This window comes from Zootoca vivipara, chromosome 8 (assembly GCF_965207765.1).
Source record: "Zootoca vivipara chromosome 8, rZooViv2.hap1.1, whole genome shotgun sequence".
NCBI classification, from domain to species: Eukaryota; Metazoa; Chordata; class Lepidosauria; order Squamata; family Lacertidae; genus Zootoca; species Zootoca vivipara.
This window is the reverse complement of record NC_142591.1, coordinates 83310789-83333858: the sequence shown is the minus strand read 5'-3', so window position 1 is coordinate 83333858 and position 23070 is coordinate 83310789. Positions and strand designations below refer to the sequence as shown.

At 45.9% G+C, this 23070-nt stretch overlaps 1 protein-coding gene across 5 annotated transcripts in view; it reads left to right on the top strand.

The window, feature by feature from the left end:
• Positions 1 to 23070, top strand: part of TSNARE1 (t-SNARE domain containing 1) — a 378187-nt gene that overhangs the window by 324902 nt on the left and 30215 nt on the right. The window contains exons 12-13 of one of the 5 annotated variants that reach the window (XM_088676050.1): positions 5642 to 5756; positions 15205 to 15458. The exons of 1 other annotated variant lie outside the window; for it this stretch is intronic. In XM_088676050.1, the coding sequence (XP_088532176.1) occupies positions 5642 to 5737 (96 nt within the window). In that variant the 3' untranslated portion in view covers positions 5738 to 5756; positions 15205 to 15458. Of the gene's footprint in view, positions 1 to 5641; positions 5757 to 15197; positions 15459 to 23070 lie in introns of those variants that run through there. 3 more of the 5 variants (XM_035125893.3, XM_088676051.1, XM_060277562.2) reach the window with 3 other exon arrangements.

The window sequence follows — 23070 nt, the reverse complement described above, 5'->3', positions numbered from 1 at the left end:
GTTATGTATCACATGCATTCCGTTGGGTTGTCATATCCCTTGTACTTAAACTTGAAAAAGAAAAAGATCATCATTTAGCGCTGTCATTAGAACTTCTCTTTAGCTGTAATCCGCTTATTTTGGTAATCACTTTGGGTTAGTCTGTCCTCATTTCCTTTCCCCCCTTCACGTAAGTGGATAAGCGAAGTGTCTCGTTCAGATGAAGGAAGAAAAGTTTTCCTCTTCAAGTAGTTTACAGGCTCGGAACTTAATTGCCTGTATCCTGAGATCACCCCGAGGCCTAGAGAATCTAGGAAGTTAAATGGTAGGAACAATCTGGCAATTCTTGCATTTCACAACCAACCATTAGCCCCTTGGGGGCATTCATGTGTCCATGTTATTTGGCACTGGAGTGGAAGGTTCGGATCGCTTAGGGTGTGTCTCAAAGGGTTAATTTTGATATTGATCTGACTGACAGCTGGCTCTGATTGGCTGGAAGTTTGAGTTTGGGAGTTGGGAGTTAGTTGTCAATGAGGAAGACATTTGACGGCTGATCGCCGAAGAATTGATGCTTTTGAATTATGGTGCTGGAGGAGACTCTTGAGAGTCCCATGGACTGCAAGAAGATCAAATCTATCCATTCTGAAGGAAATCAGCCCTGAGTGCTCACTGGAAGGACAGATCCTGAAGCTGAGGCTCCAATACTTTGGCCACCTCATGAGAAGAGAAGACTCCCTGGAAAAGACCCTGATGTTGGGAAAGATGGCGGGCACTAGGAGAAGGGGACGATAGAGGACGAGATGGTTGGACAGTGTTCTCGAAGCTACGAACCTGAGTTTGACCAAACTGCGGGAGGCAGTGGAAGACAGGAGTGCCTGGCGTGCTATGGTCCATGGGGTCACGAAGACTCGGACACGACTAAACGACTTAACAACAACAACAAGACATTTGACAGCTGGAAGAATTGGTAGGAAAATTGGTTTCGAAGGAGTTTTTCTCCTAAGAAAGACAAACTTCTCTGTTTTATTGCTCCTTGCATTATTTCCTGGGCTCTTGCTCAGCTTGTTATCTGGAAAATATCATCCGTTTAGGGTTAGGCGGCATCTGCTGAATTCTAATCACTCTGCTATGAGGTAGAAGCTCTGTAAAACCTGTCATCTGTGAGGTAGTCTAACTATGTAGCTTTGACCACAAAACTGGTAAGAACCAGTTAAGGAAAAACCTAACAGCCAAATGCGAGGGTGACAAACAACTCCAGATAAGGTACAAGGAGGGCTCTGCATGTACAGTAAAAAAAATAAAAATGGGTTGAGTAAGTGTTTTTGAGGACTCCGGTTGGATGAGAGATGGTGACGTGCTAGGGTGGCAGAAATCATTGGCTGGAGGATGAAACAGCCAAGATATTATTTTACCATACCTCAGTAGAGCATGAGACTCTTTATCTCAGGATTGTGGGTTCAAGCCCCTCCTTGGGCAGAAAATTCCTGCATAGCAGGGGGTTTAGATTAGATGACCCTTGTGGTCCCTTCCAACTCTACAGTTCTCTGACATGGCTATTGTGTGACTTCCATTTGAAGTTGAATTGCAGGATTAAACTGATCTTTAGTATAATCAGCAGTATACAGTGGTACCTCAACGATCCGTTCTGCGACCATCTTCGTAAATCGAGGTTTTCGGTTGTCAAAGCACTGCTTGTGCGCATGCGCGAAGCGCGGCTTTGCTCTTCTGCGCATGCGCCGACCACGCACGCCGCTCTGCGCAGGTGCTGACTGTGTGCACGGCGAAAAGACTTCCAGGGTTGTCGACTTCGGAAGTTGAAACCTTCGGAAGTCGAAGCATTCGGATGTCGAGGTATGACTGTACCTAGTTTCCTTTCCATGTTTAAGCTTAAAGCATGTGCAGATATTTTAAATACAGTGGAACCTCGGTTTATGAATTTTCGGTTTATGAACGCCGCAGGCCCATCTGGAACAGATTAATTCACTTTCCATTACTTTTAATGGGAAAGTTCGCTTCAGTTTATGAACGCTTCAGTTTATGAACAGACTTCCGGAACCAATTACACCCATGTTTCAGTTTATGAACGCTTCAGTTTAAGTACTTCGCGGACCCGTCTGGAACAGATTAATCCACTTTCCATTACTTTCAATGGGAAAGTTCGCTTCAGTTTATGAACGCTTCAGTTTATGAACAGACTTCCGGAACCAATTGTGTTAATAAACCGAGGTACCACTGTAAATAAAATAATTATCATTTCACACGTGCTGGAATAGCCTCGAAAGCTTAGGATGGGCAGGGAAGTGATTGTAGGACCATGGACTCACATTTCTATAAGCCTCGTGATTTAGGTTCTCATCCTTGAATCCCCCCCCCTTTTTTTTAAGGTAGCCTTGGTTGGGTCACGATCTCACGACCTATCGTGTCTCTTGGATTGTTGATGATAAAATGAGATAAGAACACAGGGAAGATGTATCTGAGCCACTGCCATGCAATGTGTGGAGAAAGGGTTGCATCAAACTTGACAAAATATATGAGTGAATGAAGACAACTCGTCTAATTATCAGTATAATTTAGTAACAATTTCATCCACTTCATGTTCCTTGACTGGCTGGCATTGTTCATTAAACCAAATCTCACTCTAAGCCGGCTTTATTTGTCCCCAGTGATTTTATTTGTCCCCAGTGATTAATTCACATGCTCAGGTCGGATTGGCTAACCCATGTCATGATGATGATGTAATAATAATAATAATAATAATAATAATAATAATAATAATAATAATAATAATATTTTATTTATATCCCGCCCATCTGGCTGGGTTTCCCCAGCCACTCTGGGCGGCTTCCAACAGAAGAATAAAATAATCGATTAAAGATTAAAGCCTCCCTAAACAGGGCTGCCTTCAGATGTCTTCTAAAAATCTGGTAGCTGTTTTTCTCTTTGACATCTGATGGGAGGGCGCTCCACAGGGCGGGCGCCACTACCGAGAAGGCAATCTTTGTCCTTGAAAGATACCCAAATGGCTGGAATCACCCATGTGACAAAACCAGGAAGGAGATGGAGATGTGATTAGCTGTAAGAAGTTGTGCCACACAAGGAGACCCTGGATCTTCCTGAACGTCCTGTTAAGGAACATGGCAACTCAGTCACAATTTAAATAACTCCTCTCCACCAGACAAAAAAATAAAAGAAAAAAATTGGTTAATGATACAATTGGCCTTTCCGGGCTGCACTGTCAAAGCAGTGATGTTTCACAGCAAATACATTTTAAGGGAGTTTTTGCCTTAAAGCTTGCCAGGTTCGGGCAATGCATTATAATTTGTACATCTTTTAAAAGGTCACTTTGCCCGGTTATCTCTCAGTACCACGGACTTCTTGCCCCCTTTGCCAGAAATGCATGGGAACTGCACGAACAACAGACTTGATCAAAGGCGAGCGGAAGTTCAGTTAGCGTGGAAGATTGGGCAACAATAAACAAAGGGGAAATGGCTCGTTCTGGAGACTTTATTCTTTTCCCCCTGCATTTAACAGAGAGCCAGAGCCCAATAGCAGCAACACAGGGCACAAATGTGGGTGCAAGTTGCTGCGACTATTAATAGCATTTATTACAGCAGATTGCACAAAGCTTTGCTGCTGCTTGTTGCTGGGGTTGAAGGGAAGGTAGTAAGTATTCCTGGGGGTGCGGGGCTGAGGACAACTTCACACATTCAGAGATGGAGAAAAAATGTGGTTACATGGGATTATTATTATTAATAATACCCCACCCATCTGGCTGGGTTTCCCCAGCCACTCTGAGCAGCTCACAGCACATAAAATAATTGTAATACTTTAGACATTAAAACTTTTCTGATACAGTGTTGCCTTCAGATGCCTTCTAAAAGTCTGATAGTTGTTTATTTTCTCGATGGGAGATGTTATGAGTAACCTCGCTTCTCACAGAGAGGGGACCGCCAGATGGCCCTTGGAGCTGGACCTCAGTGTCTGGGCTGAACAATGGAGGTGGAGACGCTCCTTCTGGTATACTGGGCCGAGGCCATTTAGGGCTTTAAAGGTCAGCACCAACACTTTGAATTGAGAGCCAGTGTGGTGTAGTGGTTAAGAGCAGTAGATTCATAATCTGGGGAACCGGGTTCGCATCTCCGCTCCTCCACATGCAGCTGCTGGGTGACCTTGGGCTAGTCACACTTCTCTGAAGTCTCTCAGCCCCACCCACCTAACAGGGTGTCTGATGTGGGGGAGGAAGGGAAAGGTTCTTCTTCTTCTTCTTCTTCTTCTTCTTCTTCTTCTTCTTCTTCTTCTTCTTCTTCGAAACGTACTGGGAGCCAATGTAGGTCTTTCAGGACCGGTGTTATATGGTATCGGCGGCCGCTCCCAGTCAGTAGTCCAAGCCGAAGATAGCTAGATTATGAACCACTCTGGCAAGGCATTCTACGGGCAGGTAGGGTCTCAGCCGGCATACCAGATGGAGCTTGTAGACAGCTACCCTGGACACAGAAGTAACCTGTGCCTCCATGGACAGCTGTGAGTCCAAAACGACTGCCAGGCTGCGCACCTGGTCCTTCAGGGATGTCTGAGTCTCATTTTGTGCTTCAGGCCAATGTTCAAAGGAACACATGAATCTGCTTCATACTGAGCCAGACCATGGGTCCCTCTATCTATGTATTGTCTGCACTGGTTGCTAGTGACTTTCTGTGATTTAGACTGGGTATTCTTCCAGTCCTACTTGGAGATGCAGTGGATTGAACCTGGGACCTCTTGAATGCAAAGAAAGATGTTCTGCCACTGAGCTATGGCTCTTATTTGTTTGTTTGTCTGTTTTGTTTTTATTTATTAAATCTGTATACCACCCTTTACCCGTGGGAAAACACAAAATACATAACAAAAACAAAGACAACCCAATAATACCCCCTTGAACAACACATTTCAAAAGGTCATTGTATGTCAATCAGCCCAAGGGCTGGTTAAAGAGGAACATTTTTGCCTGGCGCCTAAAGGTACATAATGAAGATGCCAGGCAAATCCCCCTGGGGAGAGCATTCCACAAATAGGGAGCCACCACAGAAAAGGCCCATTTTCCTGTTGCCACCCTCTGGACCTCTTGTGTAGGAGGCACACAAAGAAGAGCATCAAATGATGATCTCAGGTTCATATGGTGAGAGGTGGTCCTTCAGGTATTGCGGTCCTGGGCCATTTAAGACTTTATAGGTCAAAAGCAGCACTTTGAATTGTGCCTAGAAACTTAATTGGAAGCCAGTGCAGTCAGGCCAGGATTGGTGTAATAAGTTCAAAAAATCTTGCCCCGGTGAGCAACCTGGCCACTGAATTCTGCAGTAGCTGAGGCAGCCCTACATATAACATGTTGCAGTAATGGAACCTAGAGGTTACCAGAACATAGACAGCAGTAGTTAGGCTGCCCCTTTCCAGATAAGGGTGCAGCTGGGCCACTGGCCCAAGCTGGTGGGGGTGCCCTATGCACGCAAATCAAGATACATGGTTTCCAAGTACCTCGGCCAAGTACCACTTTTTTCCATTTCTCTGAATGTGCAAAGCAGCTCCCAGTTGCAGTTGACTCAGAAAGCATCACCCGATGCCCCATCGTGATCCAGTCCTACCACTCAAGGATGATGTATTCATCCCAGTTTCTTTCCTTTATCTGATTCAGCGACGAGCCAGGAGGATCAAGTGCTGCGTCCTACTCTCCGGCCTGGCAGTTCTTCTGGTCATCATCATAATCATCTCTGTTTCGGTCAAGAATTAAACCCTGCAGGTTTTCCCAGGTAGGCTCTTCTCATGGCATCTCATAGGATGGATGTAGAAGCTAAGAAAGCCAGGTGGCTCAAGGGAGCTGTTGTAGGCAAGAACAGCAACTTTATTTTCGGTTAGTGTGGAAGCAGCTTGGGTAGGTCAAAGACACTCTTCGAAGGCAAGATGAAATGTATTGCAGCTGTGCTGTCTGGCTTCATTCACCAAAGTGGGTAGAATTTTTGGTATTTCTGACATTTCTAGCCAATTCCCATGCCACCTTCAGCAGCCAGTTGACTGGGGTCGATGGGAATTGTAATCCAAGAAATAATGGAGGGCACCAGGTTGGTGAAGGCTGCCTCATACTACATCCAGCTCCCAGGATATATTACATGAAATAAACTTAAGCACGGTTAGTGTTGAAAAGTCATTCAACACCCTCAGTGGATCAGAATAACTCTCTAGTTGCTTTTCTCCTTTTCATTGTAGGGCAGCAGTGGGTGACCTGTGGCTCACTCAAAGTTCTTAGACTACAAATCCCATCAGATCTGGCCGCTGGCCATCCTGGCTGGAGATAAAGGGAGTTGGGAGTCCAATGGCATTTGGAGGGCGCCAGGTTAGCCACCCCTGCTGCAGAGGAAGGAGCAGTACACCTGGGCATCTGCTCAATTAAATTTGTTTATTAGGATCGTAGGTGTGTGTCTGGTAGGGAGTATTTAACTTAGTATAGTAAAAGGCTATAGTCAATCCTACCAAAATGGCCCTCCTGTTTAAAGCAGTTTTAGCCCAAGGGTCATAGAATCATAGAATCATAGAGTTGGAAGAGACCACAAGGGCCATCCTGTCCAACCCCCTGCCGAGCAAGAAACACCATCAAAGCATTCTTGACATATGCCTGTCAAGCCTCTGCTTAAAGTCCTCCAAAGAAGGAGACTCCACCACACTCCTTGGTAGCAAATTCCACTGCCTAACAGCTCTTACTGTCAGGGAGTTCTTCCTAATGTTTAGGTGGAATCTTCTTTCTTGTAGTTTGAATCCATTGCTCCGTGTCCGCTTCTCTGGAAGAAGTGGGTCAGTGGTTGTGTATCTGCCTTTTGTAGAAGGCGCATCTAGAGGCCACACAATCAAGAGACTAAAGCAGGGATTCCCAATGTGGTGCCTAACAGGACCTCCTATAGCAAAAGGTTTTGGTCAACATTCCTTCAAGAATTCGCAATGCATGACCGACTGTTTCCTCTTCTTCTTGCTCGGTTCCTCTTTGCATAGGCACAGCCTTTCCCACATTAAACCCATGTTCTGTTAACCATGTCCACCTTTCATTAGTGTTGGTCACCCATCCATCTCTTCTGAACACAGGAAAGGTACAAAGAACCTTTCTCTGTGGGAGACCACAACAGAGACTCATGGAGACATCATGTTCCCTGTGATGTGTGGTGTGGGTTGAATAGGATCACACCATTTTGTGCTCCTGTTTCTTGCTCTGTGGTTTTTTAAAGATGTGGCAGCCTTTGCACCAGGACCCCATGGAAGCCATTTTGTGTTACGCCATACACCCATAACAGCCATTTTGTGACTGGTGCCCACAGTACTTTCTCAAAATGTGTGGTGCCCCCTGTTCTATGTGAACATTCTGAGGGCAGAATGTTCATACATGGGGCAGACAGCCTTTCATATGTGTAGTTATCAGTCTGACCTTATATGTATGGGTTCTGCCAGGCTCTGACTCTTATTGGAGCAACATCCATTAGTCTTGGGAGCTGTCCTTGGTCCTGAACTCTCTGGTGCTGGTGGCCAGCTATTGCTGCCTTTAAATTGCTCACTGTTGTTGTCTAGTGTTTTGGCTCCTTGTTGCTACTGACTGCCTCAAAACTTCTCCTTGCTCAGTTTCCCATGGCTTTGCCCAGCATTTCTGCCAGCCCTAAGCCACCCTGGCATGGGGTCTAGACTCCTCCATCCATATCAATGTGCACAGAATCAAAATGGAACTTACTGTCTGCAATGTCAAGGTGAAGTAAGTTCCCACAGAGTTTTCCTCTCCTTAGAAATAATTTCTCTGAAATACAGCTGAGCCAGCTGTCATCCTCCCAAGTTTCTAAAGCAGAAAATGCACCACTGATTCTTCGGCTCAGTGAGCACAGAGGAGCCAGCTGTGTCTCGTACTGAGAGACCCTTGCTGCTCCTTTGCAAAGCCCTTTCTATAAGTATGTCATTTCCTTCCCTGGAGCAGCTTTGAAGAGCAAGAAGAGAGATTTGGAGAAACTCCTAGAGATGTTTGATCCATCTCCCTTATCCTCAGAGTAGAGAACTAACCAAGGATTTGAGAGTTGAATTTTCAGTGTATACTGATGACTACTATACTTCTCTCAATTAGGATGGCCAGCCATAATTGACATAACACTGGTGTATTTATTTCTATTGGTCCACCTTGAATCCTACTTTAGGATATGTTCAGTACCAGCTTGAGCACCTTGAGGTGTCCACATTAAATAATTGCAGGGCCAAATTGGAATATGTGGGGTGAGCCTTGTCCCACAGATGAAACTGTGTGTGTAAGGCAGACACACTGTCAGGAGTATGGGCAGGAGTCAGGCTCTGGGGCCTGTAGTGCTTTGCAGGACTGAGGCCTGCCTCAGCTTGTGCTGGAGAAGCAAGGAGTGGCCACTCAGGTGAGGCCTCAGCTTGTGCTGGAGAAGCAAGGAGTGGCCACACAGGGGAGGCCACTTGATACCTCACTGCACCTGGTGGCAGGAGCTGGGAGGGATAAAAGTTCAGCATTTCCCTTCAGCTCTTTGCCACAGCAACGCTATCCCTGCCTGGTTGCATCTGGCCTCTTGCTCCTTGGACCCTTGCCTTGCTGACGCCTTGATCCTCGACCCTTGGACCCTTGCCTTGCCGACGCCTTTCTCCTTGGTTCCTTGCCTTGCCGACGCCTTGATCCTTGGACCCTCGCCTTGCCGACGCCTTGATCATTGGACCCTCGCCTTGCCGACGCCTTGATCCTCGACATTTGGACCTTCGCCTTGCCAACGACTTGATCCTTGACCCTTGGACCTTCACCTTGCCGACGCCTTGCTCCTCGACCCCCCCCCCCAGACCTTCGCCTCCGCCTGGCTCCTTGACCCTGCAACTGCCTGCTGCTGGACCCCCAGCCCTGCACCTGTTCCTGCTTCTACACCACCATCTTGCCTCTGGTCCTGACGTCCTCAGCCAGGGCTTCAACCACCCGCCGACCGGACCGTGACACACACTGACTTGTACATGATTGATATCAGTCTGAAAGGGGACTACCTTACTTGCCCATAGGGTCTCCAAGATGGAAATAAGATCCAATTTCAGACTGGCACCGGGTATTCAGACTGGCCCAGTGTTCACATCCACACTGGGGGAGTGGGGTTCTCATTTGCACCTTCAAAATTGATGCTTGAATTGGCCTCAGGGATGCTTGAGAAAGTTGGTCACCTTCTCCAGTGGTGTGATATGGAGGGCTGCATTCATCTCCCTGGCCTGAGGTTTACCATCCCTGGATTAGATGCTCCAGTCGTCCGACCGACATAAGGCAGATTGGCTCATATGATGCAATGTGGTGATTCCTGTACTTGGAAGAAATACCTCCAAAGAATGCATAAAAGTGCTTGTGAATGGTGGGGTACGCAATGCTTTCCACATTGAATACCCTGCTTGAAAATGTTACGTCTCTAGGGCAAGTCTCTGCTCTCCAGACCTGCTTTTAGTGCTGCCTCCTGTATGCTTCCTGTGGAAAGATGGGGCATCCGGTTCCTGGCATCAGGGTGCATGATTCTGGCCTCTCCCCCTCTGGCCTTTCCAGAGAACTACTGGGGAAAAGGTTGTTGTTGCAGCAACAGCAGTTCCCATCTATGAAGAAATGTTGAATGAAGCAATAACTCAGCCTAACGAATGCTGTAAATAAGGGCAAAACACAGCCAGCTCTCTTCCATGGAATTGCTCTTTTCCCCCCAAATTGATGCCATGGGGCCAGTTTTGCTTATTGACTCTCTGTTTTTACCACTGCGTCATACGTCGGCTAGTGGTTGAGAGAGCAGGCCAGATTGCAGGACTATTTCCCCTCCAGAGCCTCTGGGACCTCATCCTATTTACCAACTGCCAGTCATTGGGCAAAAGCAGCCCACTGGCATGGCCCCATTGCTCAGCTGCCTATAGAATCCCATCCTCTCTAGGCCTCCATGGACCTATGAACCCTTCCCCCCCCCCAAATACAATTTCCCAAAATCTCAAATTGTGTCCATTTCTTTTTAATCTTCTCTATTTCTCAATCCATCTTTTTCTAAACAGTGCACAGCCCTTGCAAAAAAAATTAATCTCTGGGATTCTCTCAAGTCCCTGTGTTAAGTTTGAGGTCACTCTCATGGTGAGCCCTTTGAAATGCAAAATTTCCAATGAGAACTGCATTTAGGGGATGCAGAATTCGTCCCATTTGTCTCCCCTTATTTATTCATTTGCATATAGTCTTTTAAAATCCGCTCTCCGCTCTGTAAGAACTTTGCCTAAAATCGTGTTCAGGCAAAGGATTTCGAAAAGTAAGCATAGGGCTGCCATTTTTTAATCACCTGCTCGTGGCAAGGCTAACATCTAATTCTACCCTGAGGACAAACCACAGTCCAAAATTCCTCGAGGAGGTGCTTCTTCCATGCTCCTCATTTGAATTTCCATCCAGATTTTGGACTTGCAAATTACGCAGCCTCCATTTCGAAATGGAACCTGTGCATCAGGAATTTTCCATTGATTAGTCCATTTCACTTATAAATCCATATTTCAAAAAAGAAAAAAGAAAAAAGCAGCACATGCAGTTTCCTGAACCATTCCATTTCTTCCAGACATCTCTCTCCATCCACCATGTCTGCCACCCACATTTCCATTGTGTGCTTGTTTTAAAACACTGCACGAAAGCAATCTTGGTGTGATCGTGATGTGATCCTACCTATGGTGGAATCAAATATATAAGCTGAGAGCTGCACCTGAAAGACACTAAACAAAAGTGTGTGTGTTTTATCGATGCGCCAACATACAGTACCTGATGCTGGCAACTACCTGTTTCTGTTTTGGTAGACAATAGAAGAGTTCACCCCATATCATATACCTGCACAATCACAACCATAATGGTTTTTCAAGTTCTCATGCTTCCAAAATACTCAAAAGTGCCTGGTGACATTGCATAGTCTCCACACACACACACAGTTAGTTGTATTTATTGATTTGGGGTTTTCTTCCCCCCTCAGACTTCCTTAAATGCAATACATAAATTCAAAGATTTCTGTGCTAAAAATGCTGCAGTTTTGTGTGTTTCCTCTAATTACTTTGGTGCCTTGACCAAGAGGAAACGCTCTAATGTAGAACAGAATGTCCCTGTTTTCATCTGAGGAATGTTGGAGGCTATGGCATCATAATTAAAATTCAGCAGGGCCGGAGAGAGGGATGCAGCCTTCAGACTGTCCTAGCCAAGAGGAGTGGACCACAGAGGGAACCAGTAGAAGGGGAAAGGAGGACTCCAAATTCCTCTGAAATGCCAAAGTCCCACACCCTCCCAAGTATAGAATTAAGCTCATTGTAGTGACCAGGGTATCACCATCACCACAGATGAAATATCCTCCTGAGATGCTGAGTTCACACAGCGACACAGCGATGGATGTTGCAGCCATGTCCCCCTGGGAAATATCTGGCATCTGGAGACTCAGCATGCAGAACAGAGATGACCTCAGGGGGGGAAATAGCAGCATTTACCATTTTCTGCTCTTCCTCTCTCTCTTTTTTGCCTCGTTACAATATTAAAGATATTTCTCCGAATAACAAATAAGCACAATATCCACAGCCTGCCCTTTGACTCCAGATGCATTTCTGTTTGCAAGAGCGAAACACTCCAAGGGAATTGCTGTGTTAGCTTTTACTCTCCATTCCTAAATCCTGCTGGAGGGAGGGCGTTTATTTTATTTTTTCTAATACATACTCATAAAACAGGTAGCAAAAAAAAAACAACAACCGCCAGATAGTACTTACTTTCCCTCCTCTGTATATCTACTGCACCTTTCAAGTTTTATTGACATTTCAACGCATTTAATTCACCTCTTTTAGATCTGTTTAATCCACCTCTACTTTTCTGGACAACACAAGGAATATGTATTTTAAAATGTTGATTTATTTATCGGTTGTGAGTGATCAAGTTCCTCACAGTTTATTCCTGTGGAAGCTAGCCCCGTTGTATATCGGGGGGTGGGGGGGATGTGTGGAGAGAGTCTCTTCCTTTAAATACTGGGGAGTCCATCTTAGTGAAGACCTAACTTGGAAGGTCAATACAGCCCAGGTGGTTAGGAAGGCCCAACAGAGACTTCATTTCCTTAGGGTCTTGCGAAAGAACAAGGTTGGACAGAAACTGATGATTTCCTTCTATCGGTCCACGATAGAAAGTGTTCTCTCATACTGCATTACGGTGTGGTATGCTGGTTTGAAAGCCATGGACAGAGAGTCCCTACGGAGGGTGGTGAAGACAGCACACGATATCGCTAGGTGTTATCGCGGGAGACCGTTGCCTCAGAAGAGCGAGGAACATTCGCTCTTCTGCCAGCACCTTTTTAATCTCCTACCTTTGGGCAGGAGATAGAGAAGCATAATAAGCCACACCAACAGGTTAAAGAACAGTTTCTACCCATGGGCCGTAAGGCTGCTGAATGGAAGACAGCAACATTGCAGCTGACGTTCGGGGTTGGTGGTCGTATGACAGCACACAGAGTGTAACAAGGACTGAGAGATTGGGGGGGGGCTCATTTAATCTCACTGTAAAGAAGTGGTACAGTGACAGTAAAGTATTTATATTTCTCTCTCCCCACCTATGCAAGGTTTTCAATATCTAGGGCCCCCAACAACAACAACGGCCCATTCCATTCATGGAAAACTGCCATATCGTAAGGCAGACCATGACCCATTTTGCTTTGTGTAGACTACAATTTCTGCACCATGGGTTTGGAAATCCTGTGATCACAGAATCATAGAACCAGAGAGTTGGGAGATACCCCAAGGGTCATCTAGTCCAACCCCCTACAATGCAAGAGTCACAGCTAAAGAATCCCCGTCAGATAGCCATCCAACCACTTCCAATGAAGGTCCATCACCTTCCATGGGAGTCCATCTCGCTGTCTAACATCTCTTGCTGTGAGAAAGTTATTCCCAATGTTTAGTCAGAATCTGCTTTCTTGTCATTTGAATCCATTGCTTTGGGTTCTACCCTCTGGAGCAGCAGAAAGCAATCTTGCTCCATCTTCCACATGACAGTCCTTCACATGTTTGAAGATGGCTCTCATGTCAGCTTTCAGTCTTCTCTTCTGCAGGCTGAACGTCTGGTTCCCCCAGATATTGATGGACTCCCAACTCCTATCATCTCTAACCACTGGTCATGCTGACTAGTGTTGATGGATGCTGAAGTCCAGCATCAACCAGGAGCCCCCACGGGTTCCCCATCAGAGGTCCCTTTTAGCCAAGGTGTCAGGAATTGAACATGGGCTGTGCAAAGCATATCCTCTAATGGCCTCTCGCCAAATTATATGTGTGTGTACTGTAAATTTGTAGGCTGCTGTAGGCCGCTGTGCCTTTGAGATGATGAAGGAGAAACTCTTCCTTTCATGATTGCTTTCATAAGGTTGAATGACTAAGAACTGACAGACCAAGCCTAGGGCTTGTGTGCGTCTCTCTCTGTGTTTGTTTTTGGGATTCTCTTGAATGTCTGCCAGTTGGTTTGACAAGAACCCTTCAAATAAGCAGATGCATCAGTCTGTATAAAATGCACTGTTTCTAAATGATTGCCACAGAGCAATTATCTTTTGCAGTAGTGTGCAAGTCTCCTTTGTGAGCGCGCTTAGTCCCTTCGCATGATTCATATATATCATGCACTGGGGCTTTTCAATGTTTTTGCACTGCAGGAAATGAAGAGCAGTTTGGCATAAGTGAGCCGTGATCAGTTTAGCAATGAGGGGGTGAGTTTTCATTGACTTTTTAAGAACCTGAGGGATCCCTCGGTCACGTTAAATTTATTGCAACAACAGCCTGCAAAGACATTCCCTTTACCCCGATCCAAATGAAATCTCCACGTGAGCAGAGATGTTGCAGAAATTTGGCAGGTTTGCTCCCAGTCAGAAATAATTGTGTTTCCGCTGGTGCAGACAACGATCCTGTACCTACTTTCTGCCTAACTCTGTCCAATTTATTTGCTCCTGGGAAAGGCATTATTGGCAGCTGGGAGTATAAACACCTATTAAAATTAGCCAGGGGTTGAACATTCAGTTGTGTGATTTCCACCCCACCCACCTGCATTGTGCAGTGCTACAGCTCAGACACCTGCTGTTTGCGAAAACTTAAGAATACAAGAAGCACTTTGCTGGGTCGCACCAGAGGCCCGTCTAGTCCCGCATCCTGTTTGCACAGTAGCCAATCACATGCCCCGATGGGAAGCCTGCAAGCATGGCCTGAGTGCAATTCCACTCTCCCTACTTGTGATTTCCAGCAACTTTCATAGAATTGTAGAATTGGGACCCTGAGGATTATCTGGTCCAACTCCCTGCAAATGCAGGAATATGCAGCTGTCCCATAGGGGGATCGAACCTGCAACCTTGGCATCATCAGCACCACGTTCTAACCAACAGGCACTCAGATGGATGGTCTTTCTGCTCCAGGGCTGTCTCAAGCCGGTCGGGCGCCCTGGTGCCCTGGCGCGGAGATCGCTCCGGCGCCCCCGCCCTGGTGGGCGGGCGCAGCGCACAGCACGGCTTCCGTGCTGCTTCACCGCGCACCACCCTCCTGCCGGCCCGGTGCCCTGGCACCCCGCGCCACTGAGACTACCCCTAGAGCCGGGCCTGTTCTGCTCCTGGAGGTACCATACAGCCATCTTGACAAGTAGCCATTGCTTGTCTTATTTTTCATGAATTTGTGTAACTCTAAAACAAGCTGGAAGAGCTTAGTTTTATTACGTGTTCCCACAATCTCCCAAAGGAGAGTCCACAAACTCCTTTTTTAAAAAAAAGAAAGAAAGAAAGAAGAAAAAGTGAACCTTAATGTTTCATTCCTCATTGCAGTTCCAAGCCTGGCTAAATAACTTGCAGCCTGCTCATTTTTGCTCTTGCCACTCCTTGACATCCAGCTAGCCCAACGAGTGGATCCTGATCTGACACTCTCTAAAGCCTTCATCCTGTCAAAGTCCTGCTGCGAAGGCCACCCGCCACTTTGGGTATTAGCATATGCCCGTCAGTCGCTTCTCTAAATCGGTGGGAGTTTTCTTATCAGCAAAAAATAGCCCTCCAGCTTTGGGCACAGGGGAAGGGCACCATGTTAATGAAGTCAGCTTTAAGACAGCGTTGATATTTCGTTAGCTTACTGAGGGTTGTATCCGTACTTGCATTTTAATTCTAACTTCTTCTCCTTCTTCTCTCTTTTTTTCTTTTTGCATTTTACTCTCTAAGCCCATAGGCATGCCAACTTGGAATGTGCAAAATATAGCACTCTGTATCCACAGATAATGTCCATTCTGCAGCAGAATCACCGCAAATCTATGCAGTTATTCAAGCAACCTTTCGCAGCTCGGTGTAGATCCAAAGTAACGCAGCTTGTACTTGAGAAGGGACTGCAGTCTTGAACGCCACCAATTGGGGGGGGCACATTTACTAAGGGGATTAATGTATATGTATCTGTGCATTTTAAAATATATATTATCTGTTTCTGAATTGGTATGGGTTCTCTCTGTTTTTATCCATGCTTCCCTTTCCGTGCCACTCTGTAGAAAATAAAGCTCTGTATTACCCACTCACTATAATGGGAAAAAATAAAAAATGGCTGACTTTTCCTCTTTTGGCCAAAGCGTGTGAAATGTGCAGGCACAGAGGACCCCACCCCCGAATAGATCTAGCCTGCCTAATTGCAGACAAATAGGTCCTGGGGCTTTTTGTGGGGGAACTAGAAGGGATGTGCTTTCCTCCATAATCCCTTATGACAGGCATGTCAAACCTGCGGCCCTCCAGATGTTTTGGCCTACAACTCCCATGATCCCTAGCTAGCAGGACCAGTGGTTGGGGAAGATGGGAACTGTAGTCCAAAACATCTGGAGGGCCGCAGGTTTGACATGCCTGCCTTATGAGGTGGGAGGGTAGTGGGGTTTTCTTTTTCTTTCTTACCTTAAAATAATTACCTTCCAAGACAACAATGCCCACTCAGAATACAAAGAACTCATAACCCACCTACTGTCAGCAACCAGAAACATCATAACCAGACATTGGAAAGACCTGTCAGGGGTAAACATGAACCAATGGTATCAAGTAGTATGGGAAACAGCCCTACTAGAAAAACTAACCAGTAAGCTGAAACTGACACGGGGACTAACGGAAGAAAACACCTTCACCACAATATGGTTCCCCTTCATCACCTACACAGCCCAACAAGGCAACAACAAAAACCTACCGTCAGCATACAAATCAATATGGTTAAACTAACCAAAACCCCCACCCACCCCACTCACACAAGAAACCAAAGACCACCACAGCCATCCACAAATGAACAAGCACATCCTACGCCAACCCCCGACCTCTCTCACCAACAAAGGAGCACAAGCGAACAACAGAGAACCTGCACGACCAACGCTGACACTGAACCTCTATGCATGCCAGGAAAAAGAGAAACATCGACACCCCACCCTACCCACCTCCCCAGCCCACCCACCCCTCCCCCTTTCTTCCTAACGTCTCAACAATCAAGATTAATGTGTAAAAACGATACATGGGAAAAATATGAGACATTGTACTACCTTTGTAAACCAAGAAAATCCTTAATAAATTTTTTAAAAAAGAATTACAATATGGTTGAATTTTGTATATTCTTGCTTATACTTATAAAAAAAAACCTTTAACTTTGTGCCAGCATTTCCTTTCCAGTGATTGTTTGGGTCCTCATGTTGGGTCTTACAACATGACACTGTCTAGAACAGGCACCCCCAAACTCGGCCCTCCAGATGTTTTGGGACTACAACTCTCATCATCCCTAGCTAACAGGACCAGTGGTCAGGGATGATGGGAATTGTAGTCCCAAAACATCTGGAGGGCCGAGTTTGGGGATGCCTGGTCTAGAATGTTGCCTGCTGAGTTCTGAAGAACCCTGGAGTTCAGGTTTATTTTTTAAATCAGATCAACATATGATTTTTTCAAAATATAAATCTCAGATGAAGCTGTTTTTTCTCTCTCAGTCAGTGAGGGTATTTTGCATGTTCTTAATGCACAGGCCTTGAGGCAAAGGACATGAAGGCCACCTCCCTTCAAAATGGAGATTTGCAACTCAATACCTTCATCACATGATCTAAGGTTACAACACTCACATGTTAGCTACCAGATAACAGCCATTAGTTAGTTATTTATCAACTCAGCAAGAGCTCAGAGTACTCTCCTTGGCTTTAATATAGCCCCATGGAAAATCCCCATGTTAAACCTTCAGCAATATACCTTGAGGCATTTTTTCATTTCTGGGTCAATTAAACCAATTCTACTTAACAATGTGGCTACTGTAGAAATTCTGCAAATGAAAGCAAATAGATCATACAATCATATAGCTGTAGAGTTGGGAGGGACCCCTGATAGTCTTTTCCTCCAATCCCCTGCAATGCAGAATATTCCATTCTGCCACTTCCGTAGCCACACGAGGCTTAACAAGGTTTATTTTGACGCTTAACTTTCCAGCCTTCTCTCTTCCAGGCTGTAATTCTCAGCAATTTTTATAGCCAGCTGTAGAGAGAAATTTTAAACTCACTTTCAGAGAAGGCTATTATTGAAGAGGTATTAAGTACTTTCAGCTGTGTCCATTTCCGTGTACCATATTCCGCCACCCCCCCCCCCCTTGCCTGCCTGTAGCCTCTCCATCAAACCTGATTTTGGTATTCGGTGCTAAATGTTGTTTTATGCCTCATACTCATTTCATAAAAGGATATAACTCGGCATTGCTCAATTGGGGCTGTGTTAATGCACTTTTTAATAACAGAGTGTCATGCATTGCTGCCTTTCAGCATTTACAGTTGTGATTAACATTGGTGGAATAATGTTTGGGTACAGGAGGGTTTTGCCCACTAAGCGCAGTGCCCAGTCACATGCCAAGAGTAGACTTGAATAGAGATAAAAGCTTAAAATAGGGTCATATACTCTATCTCATGGGTCACCAAACTAAGGCCCAAGGGCTGGATTCGGCCCAATTGCCTTCTGAATCCAGCCCACAGACAGTCCAGGAATCAACGTGTGGATCGGCATGGGGATTCTGATCGTTCGGGATGCGCTATCCCCCCCGCACACACACACACACATTGCAGAGGCGCCTCCTCCCTCCCTCCTCCTGGCTTCTCCCCACCCTGCCTAGAGGAGGAAGGGGGCTGGGCTTTGTTGAGCCGTGGTTGGTTGAGCACCATTTTAAGCAGCCCCTCCCTTTCGCGCCACTCATCATCCCTCCACTGCTGCCGCCGCCAGCCCCTATTGCTCACAAGGCACAGGTACTGACTGGCTAGTGTCTGTGATGTCAGCAAAAGAGGAGTAGGCAAATTCAATGGCTGCTTACCTGTGCTCATCCGGTGCTGTGGAAAAGGAGGGGAGAGTCGGTGGGGTTTTGTTTTTCAAAATATAATCCGGCCCCCACACAAGATCTGAGGGACAGTGGACCGGCCCCCTGCGGAAAACTTTTGCTGACCCCTGTTCTATTTGGTCATATACCACCTTTCCATATGTGCTCAAGGAAGAGGGTAGGACCCAAACCGATGGATTTAAATTACAAGAAAGGAGATTTCGTTTAAACCTTCCAACTCTACAGTTCTATGATTCTGTGACTAGATGGGCCATTGGCCTGATCCTGGAAGCCTTTCTTGTGTTCTGACAATATTAATGAAAGCAAAGGAGCAGGTTTTAAACACATGCAGGTCTGTGAGCTTTTGCTTGGCATAGAACTTCTCCCCATCCTTTTCTTTGGGCCATTTGCCACCATCAGTTGTGCAATCAGGCATTCCCCCCCCCCCCAAACCAAACAGTTCTTCAGCTGGGAGGAAAGCAAAGCACTGCTCAGGACAATAAGAGTGGAAACACTGTTATTTTGCAGTGTCCCCCATTTAACCGTAGCCTAGTGATACGTTTCTCAAGGCGCTTGCGAATTGTGCCAAATGAGAACCATTTTCCACTAATGGGAGCTGGGCATTGCATGTTTTTGACAACTTAAAAAAAAATCATCACAATCTCATTTTCCCTACCTCCGTTTAATGTATACTTTACATTTTGGTAAGCAATGTTTTACTACAATTACACCTTGGGATCCTATTTGTTCCATTCTCTTCTGAAATGAATCTTTCACTGGCTTTTTATTTATTCCTTTAAAAAAAGAAAAAGAAATAATAAACCAAACCAAACAACAAAATGAGCAAGGATTCTTCTTCAAAGTGATATTATTTCATCTCTCATATATTAAGGCAGCATAAAAGCTTTCACACTCACCTTTGCTAGACATTATCCAGAAATGATGGTGTGGGCCGTAGTTGAATTAAAGGGAGTGAACTTTCTCCAATTTGAGATAGGAGGATGTGAAACATAGCTAATTCTGAATCTTGGGTTGGGTCTAATTTAGGCCTCGTTTTACTATCCCTGTACGCATTTATTTATCTAACAAGATTTATATACCGCTGGATTGTAACAAAACCTCTAAGCTGTTCATGAGAAAAATCTTAAAAATTACCAGTGAAAACAGTTAAAAACAATAATTAAGAACATTTAAAATAAAATGGGCAGTAAAAAGTAGCTTACATGGATAGCTCCTTCCCCAGTGGACCGAATGCTGGTAAAATTTGTATGTCTGTGTAACATTACACAATGTGCTTCTCCACCTACAGAACTGAACATCTCCCAAATGCTTTTCTCTTTCAAAATTTGATCCGACGCCCTTAAGTAAGGCAGAGTTCGCTCCAACTAGTCTGCAACAATCACACACACACACCCAAAAAACCCGCCTGATTAAAGAGGATTGGGAAATGATGGCACCATGTGAGCTCTAGAGATACTTCAAAGGAAGCAAGGAGAGGAGGCTGGCAGTGGCATTTGCATTCTAAATATGATGGATACAAAAGGATTTGGGAGGGATTGGGAGTATTCCAGTGCCATCGCTTAGCAATACCAAGACTGCAGTTTCTTGCTGCAGAAAACCATAGCACATTAAAGGAGACCTGGTCGGACAGGGCATGGCATGCCTGGGAGGGGCCTTCTGGCATACGGTACATTAGAAGACTGCTCTAGCCTTTTTCTGACCACACTTTTGATCAGCTGAAAGTAAGGATAGGGCCAGAGGTGTCCATCTTCACTGCCAGATTTCTGGTGCCATTTTCTCCTGCCATTTTGCAGATATTAGGCAATGGATATTGGGAGACTCTAGAAACTTGGGGTGTCTACATTCAAGAAGTAGTTCAGTTCAGCTTGCCTTAACAGGTGTATCTGGTTTAGAGCAGGGGTCGGCAACCCAAGGCCCATGGGCCACAAGCGGCCCATGGGGGTTGTTTAACCGGCCCATGGACCCCCGCTGCCCGCTCAGGGACCCCCGCCACCCACTCGGTCAGCTCCCATACGCAGCGCCTTCCGTGACGCTGGTTGGCTTCCCATTGGCTGCAGGAGCTTCCTGCAGCCAATGGGAAGCTGTGCACGCGTCCTCCATGGTGGAAGGAGTGCCAGAAATAGCGTTTGCACATGCATTCGTGCCTGTATGCGCACTCCGGCCCACTGTGGCGTCTGCGGGACCGTGAACCAGCCCAAGCCAGAAAATATTTGCCGGCCCCTGGTTTAGAGTGTGGTGGTGGTCATGGCAAGGTCCTAGGTTCGATCCCCATTTGGGACAGCTGCATATTCCTGCATTGCAGATGTTTGGACCAGATGATCCTCAAAATCCCTTCTGACTCTACAGTTCTATGATTTTATTATTGGGGAGCCCGCACAATGCCAATACTGATGGGGCCTCTCATATCTTAACAGAGAGGACATTCCACAACAGTGGTGCTTCCGCTTTCATGTTACCACAAGCTGATCATTATCAGTCTTTCACATAAGCTTATTTCAGAGTTATTTAGGGCTTTGTATCTTAAGCAGCAGAACCTGAAAACTGCCTCAGGGACTAAGAGGCGATCAGTGCAGATCCCTCAGCACTGGAATGATATGTGCTCAACAAGGAGGAACACCATTCATCACCTGAGCTATGACGTTCTGCACCAGCTTCAGGTCCAGCTGAAGAGAAGCCCCACAGAGAGTGCATTACAATAATCCAGACATGAGGTGGACCGTTGACAACACATGTGTCACAGTGGCCAAATTACCATTGCCCGGCACACCAGCCCAAGATGGTGATAGATGCTGTTCACCATAAAGGCTACCTGGACCTCAGAGGGCTCAAATAACACCCCTACTTTGCACACTTCTCCTTTCAGAGGGAGTGCAACCCCACCTACCGGGTAGATCAGGCTAACTCCCCAATTCTCGGACCTGGGAACCACTTACCTGCAGTGTGTCTCTGTCTTAGCAGGATTCAGCTTCAGTCTCTTGAGCATCTTCAAATATCCATCTTCAACTATCTCAAGGGCTGTCGTATGGAAGAGGGAACATAGCCAAGCTTGCCTTCTTCTGCTCTGGAGGGCAGGACCTGAACCTATGGCTTCAAGTTACAAGACAGGAGATTCTGACTAAACATACGGAAGAACTTCCTGAGAGCAAGAGCAGTTTGACAGTGGAACGGACTCCTTTGGGAGGTGGCGGACTCTCCTTCCTTTGAGGTTTCTAATCAGAAGTTGGATGGCCATTAGCTGAGATTCCTGCATTGCAAGTGGTGGAACTAGATGACCCTTATCGTCCCTTCCAACTTGACAGTTCTAGGATTCTATCCCTCATCCATTCCACCTTGGCATCCAGGCTTTGGTTCAGCTTACGTTTGGCCCCTCTTTACTCAGATTTGATGGAAACCTAGAGCTGAGTGTCACCAGCTTATTAATGGCACTGTGCTTCCAACCTCTGGCATGTAGTATGTGAGAAGCAAACTAGACCAGCAGACTTACTGGAGCACCTTTCCTCTCATAGAATCATAGAGTTGGAAGAGACCACAAGGGCCATCCAGCCCAACCCCCTGCCGAGCAGGAAACACCATCAAAGCATTCTTGACATATGCCTGTCAAGCCTCTGCTTAAAGACCTCCAAAGAAGGAGACTCCACCACACTCCTTGGTAGCAAATTCCACTGCCGAACAGCTCTTAATGTCAGGAAGTTCTTCCTCATGTTTAGGTGGAATCTTCTTTCTTGAAGTTTGAATCCATTGCTCCGTGTCCGCTTCTCTGGAGCAGCAGAAAACAACCTTTCACCCTCCTCTATATGACATCCTTTTATATATTTGAACATGGCTATCATATCACCCCTTAACCTTCTCTTCTCCAGCCTAAACATACCCAGCTCCTTTAGCCATTCATCATAAGGCATCGTTTGCAGGCCTTTGACCATTTTGGTTGCCCTCTTCTGGACTCTCTTTGCTCTAGAAAGGGGGGGGGCGAGTTTTCATTCGGAGAGCATTCAAAAACAGGCAGCCCCTCCAGAATGGCATTTTTTTTAGTGGGTGTGCTTTGCAACGAGTCATTGAGGCAATAATTCTGCTTTGGCAGTGCATTTATACCAGAGTGTCCATGCCCCCCTCTAGTTTAGTCTGTGATGCTTTCCCCCACATTACCGCCTTATTGTCATATTGTAATTGTGTTATTTGCAATGAACACATACAATTGTCCCGATATCATTGTGAGCACAAATCATCATAAATGTGCAATAAAAAGGACGTCTCGAGGGGCTCATGCTCTCTACCCCCTTTCCATTGCAGCCTGAAGGCAAACCAGAATCTTCCTGTCTGATTCTAACACTCCATTCTGCATAATGCATACTATAGATCAGCTCTTGGTCTGCACCCACGGTGTGAAAAGGAAGACAAGCTTTCCAAAAGTCATTTTTTATTTTATTTTTAAAAAAAGGATTTGGGAAAAGAACTTTGGGCAATCAACTTTGGCAAGGGACAGCTCATCCATCCTCTCTCGCTGTGTGTGGCTACACAGTCCAGAGGAGATTGATATATTTTATATGGATGTGTGGCTTAGTGAACGGAAGTCAGTGCCTTAGGCCACAGAGGCTAGAACAAAGTATCTCCATGTGCTTTGAGAGCTTGAGACGATACCCGGCGGTTCAGAATGAGCGCTCATACAGCCCAGTTCCCAACACTTGCCAGCATGTTTCAAGCCCACAAGAATGGCACCAAATCAATAGGCATGTG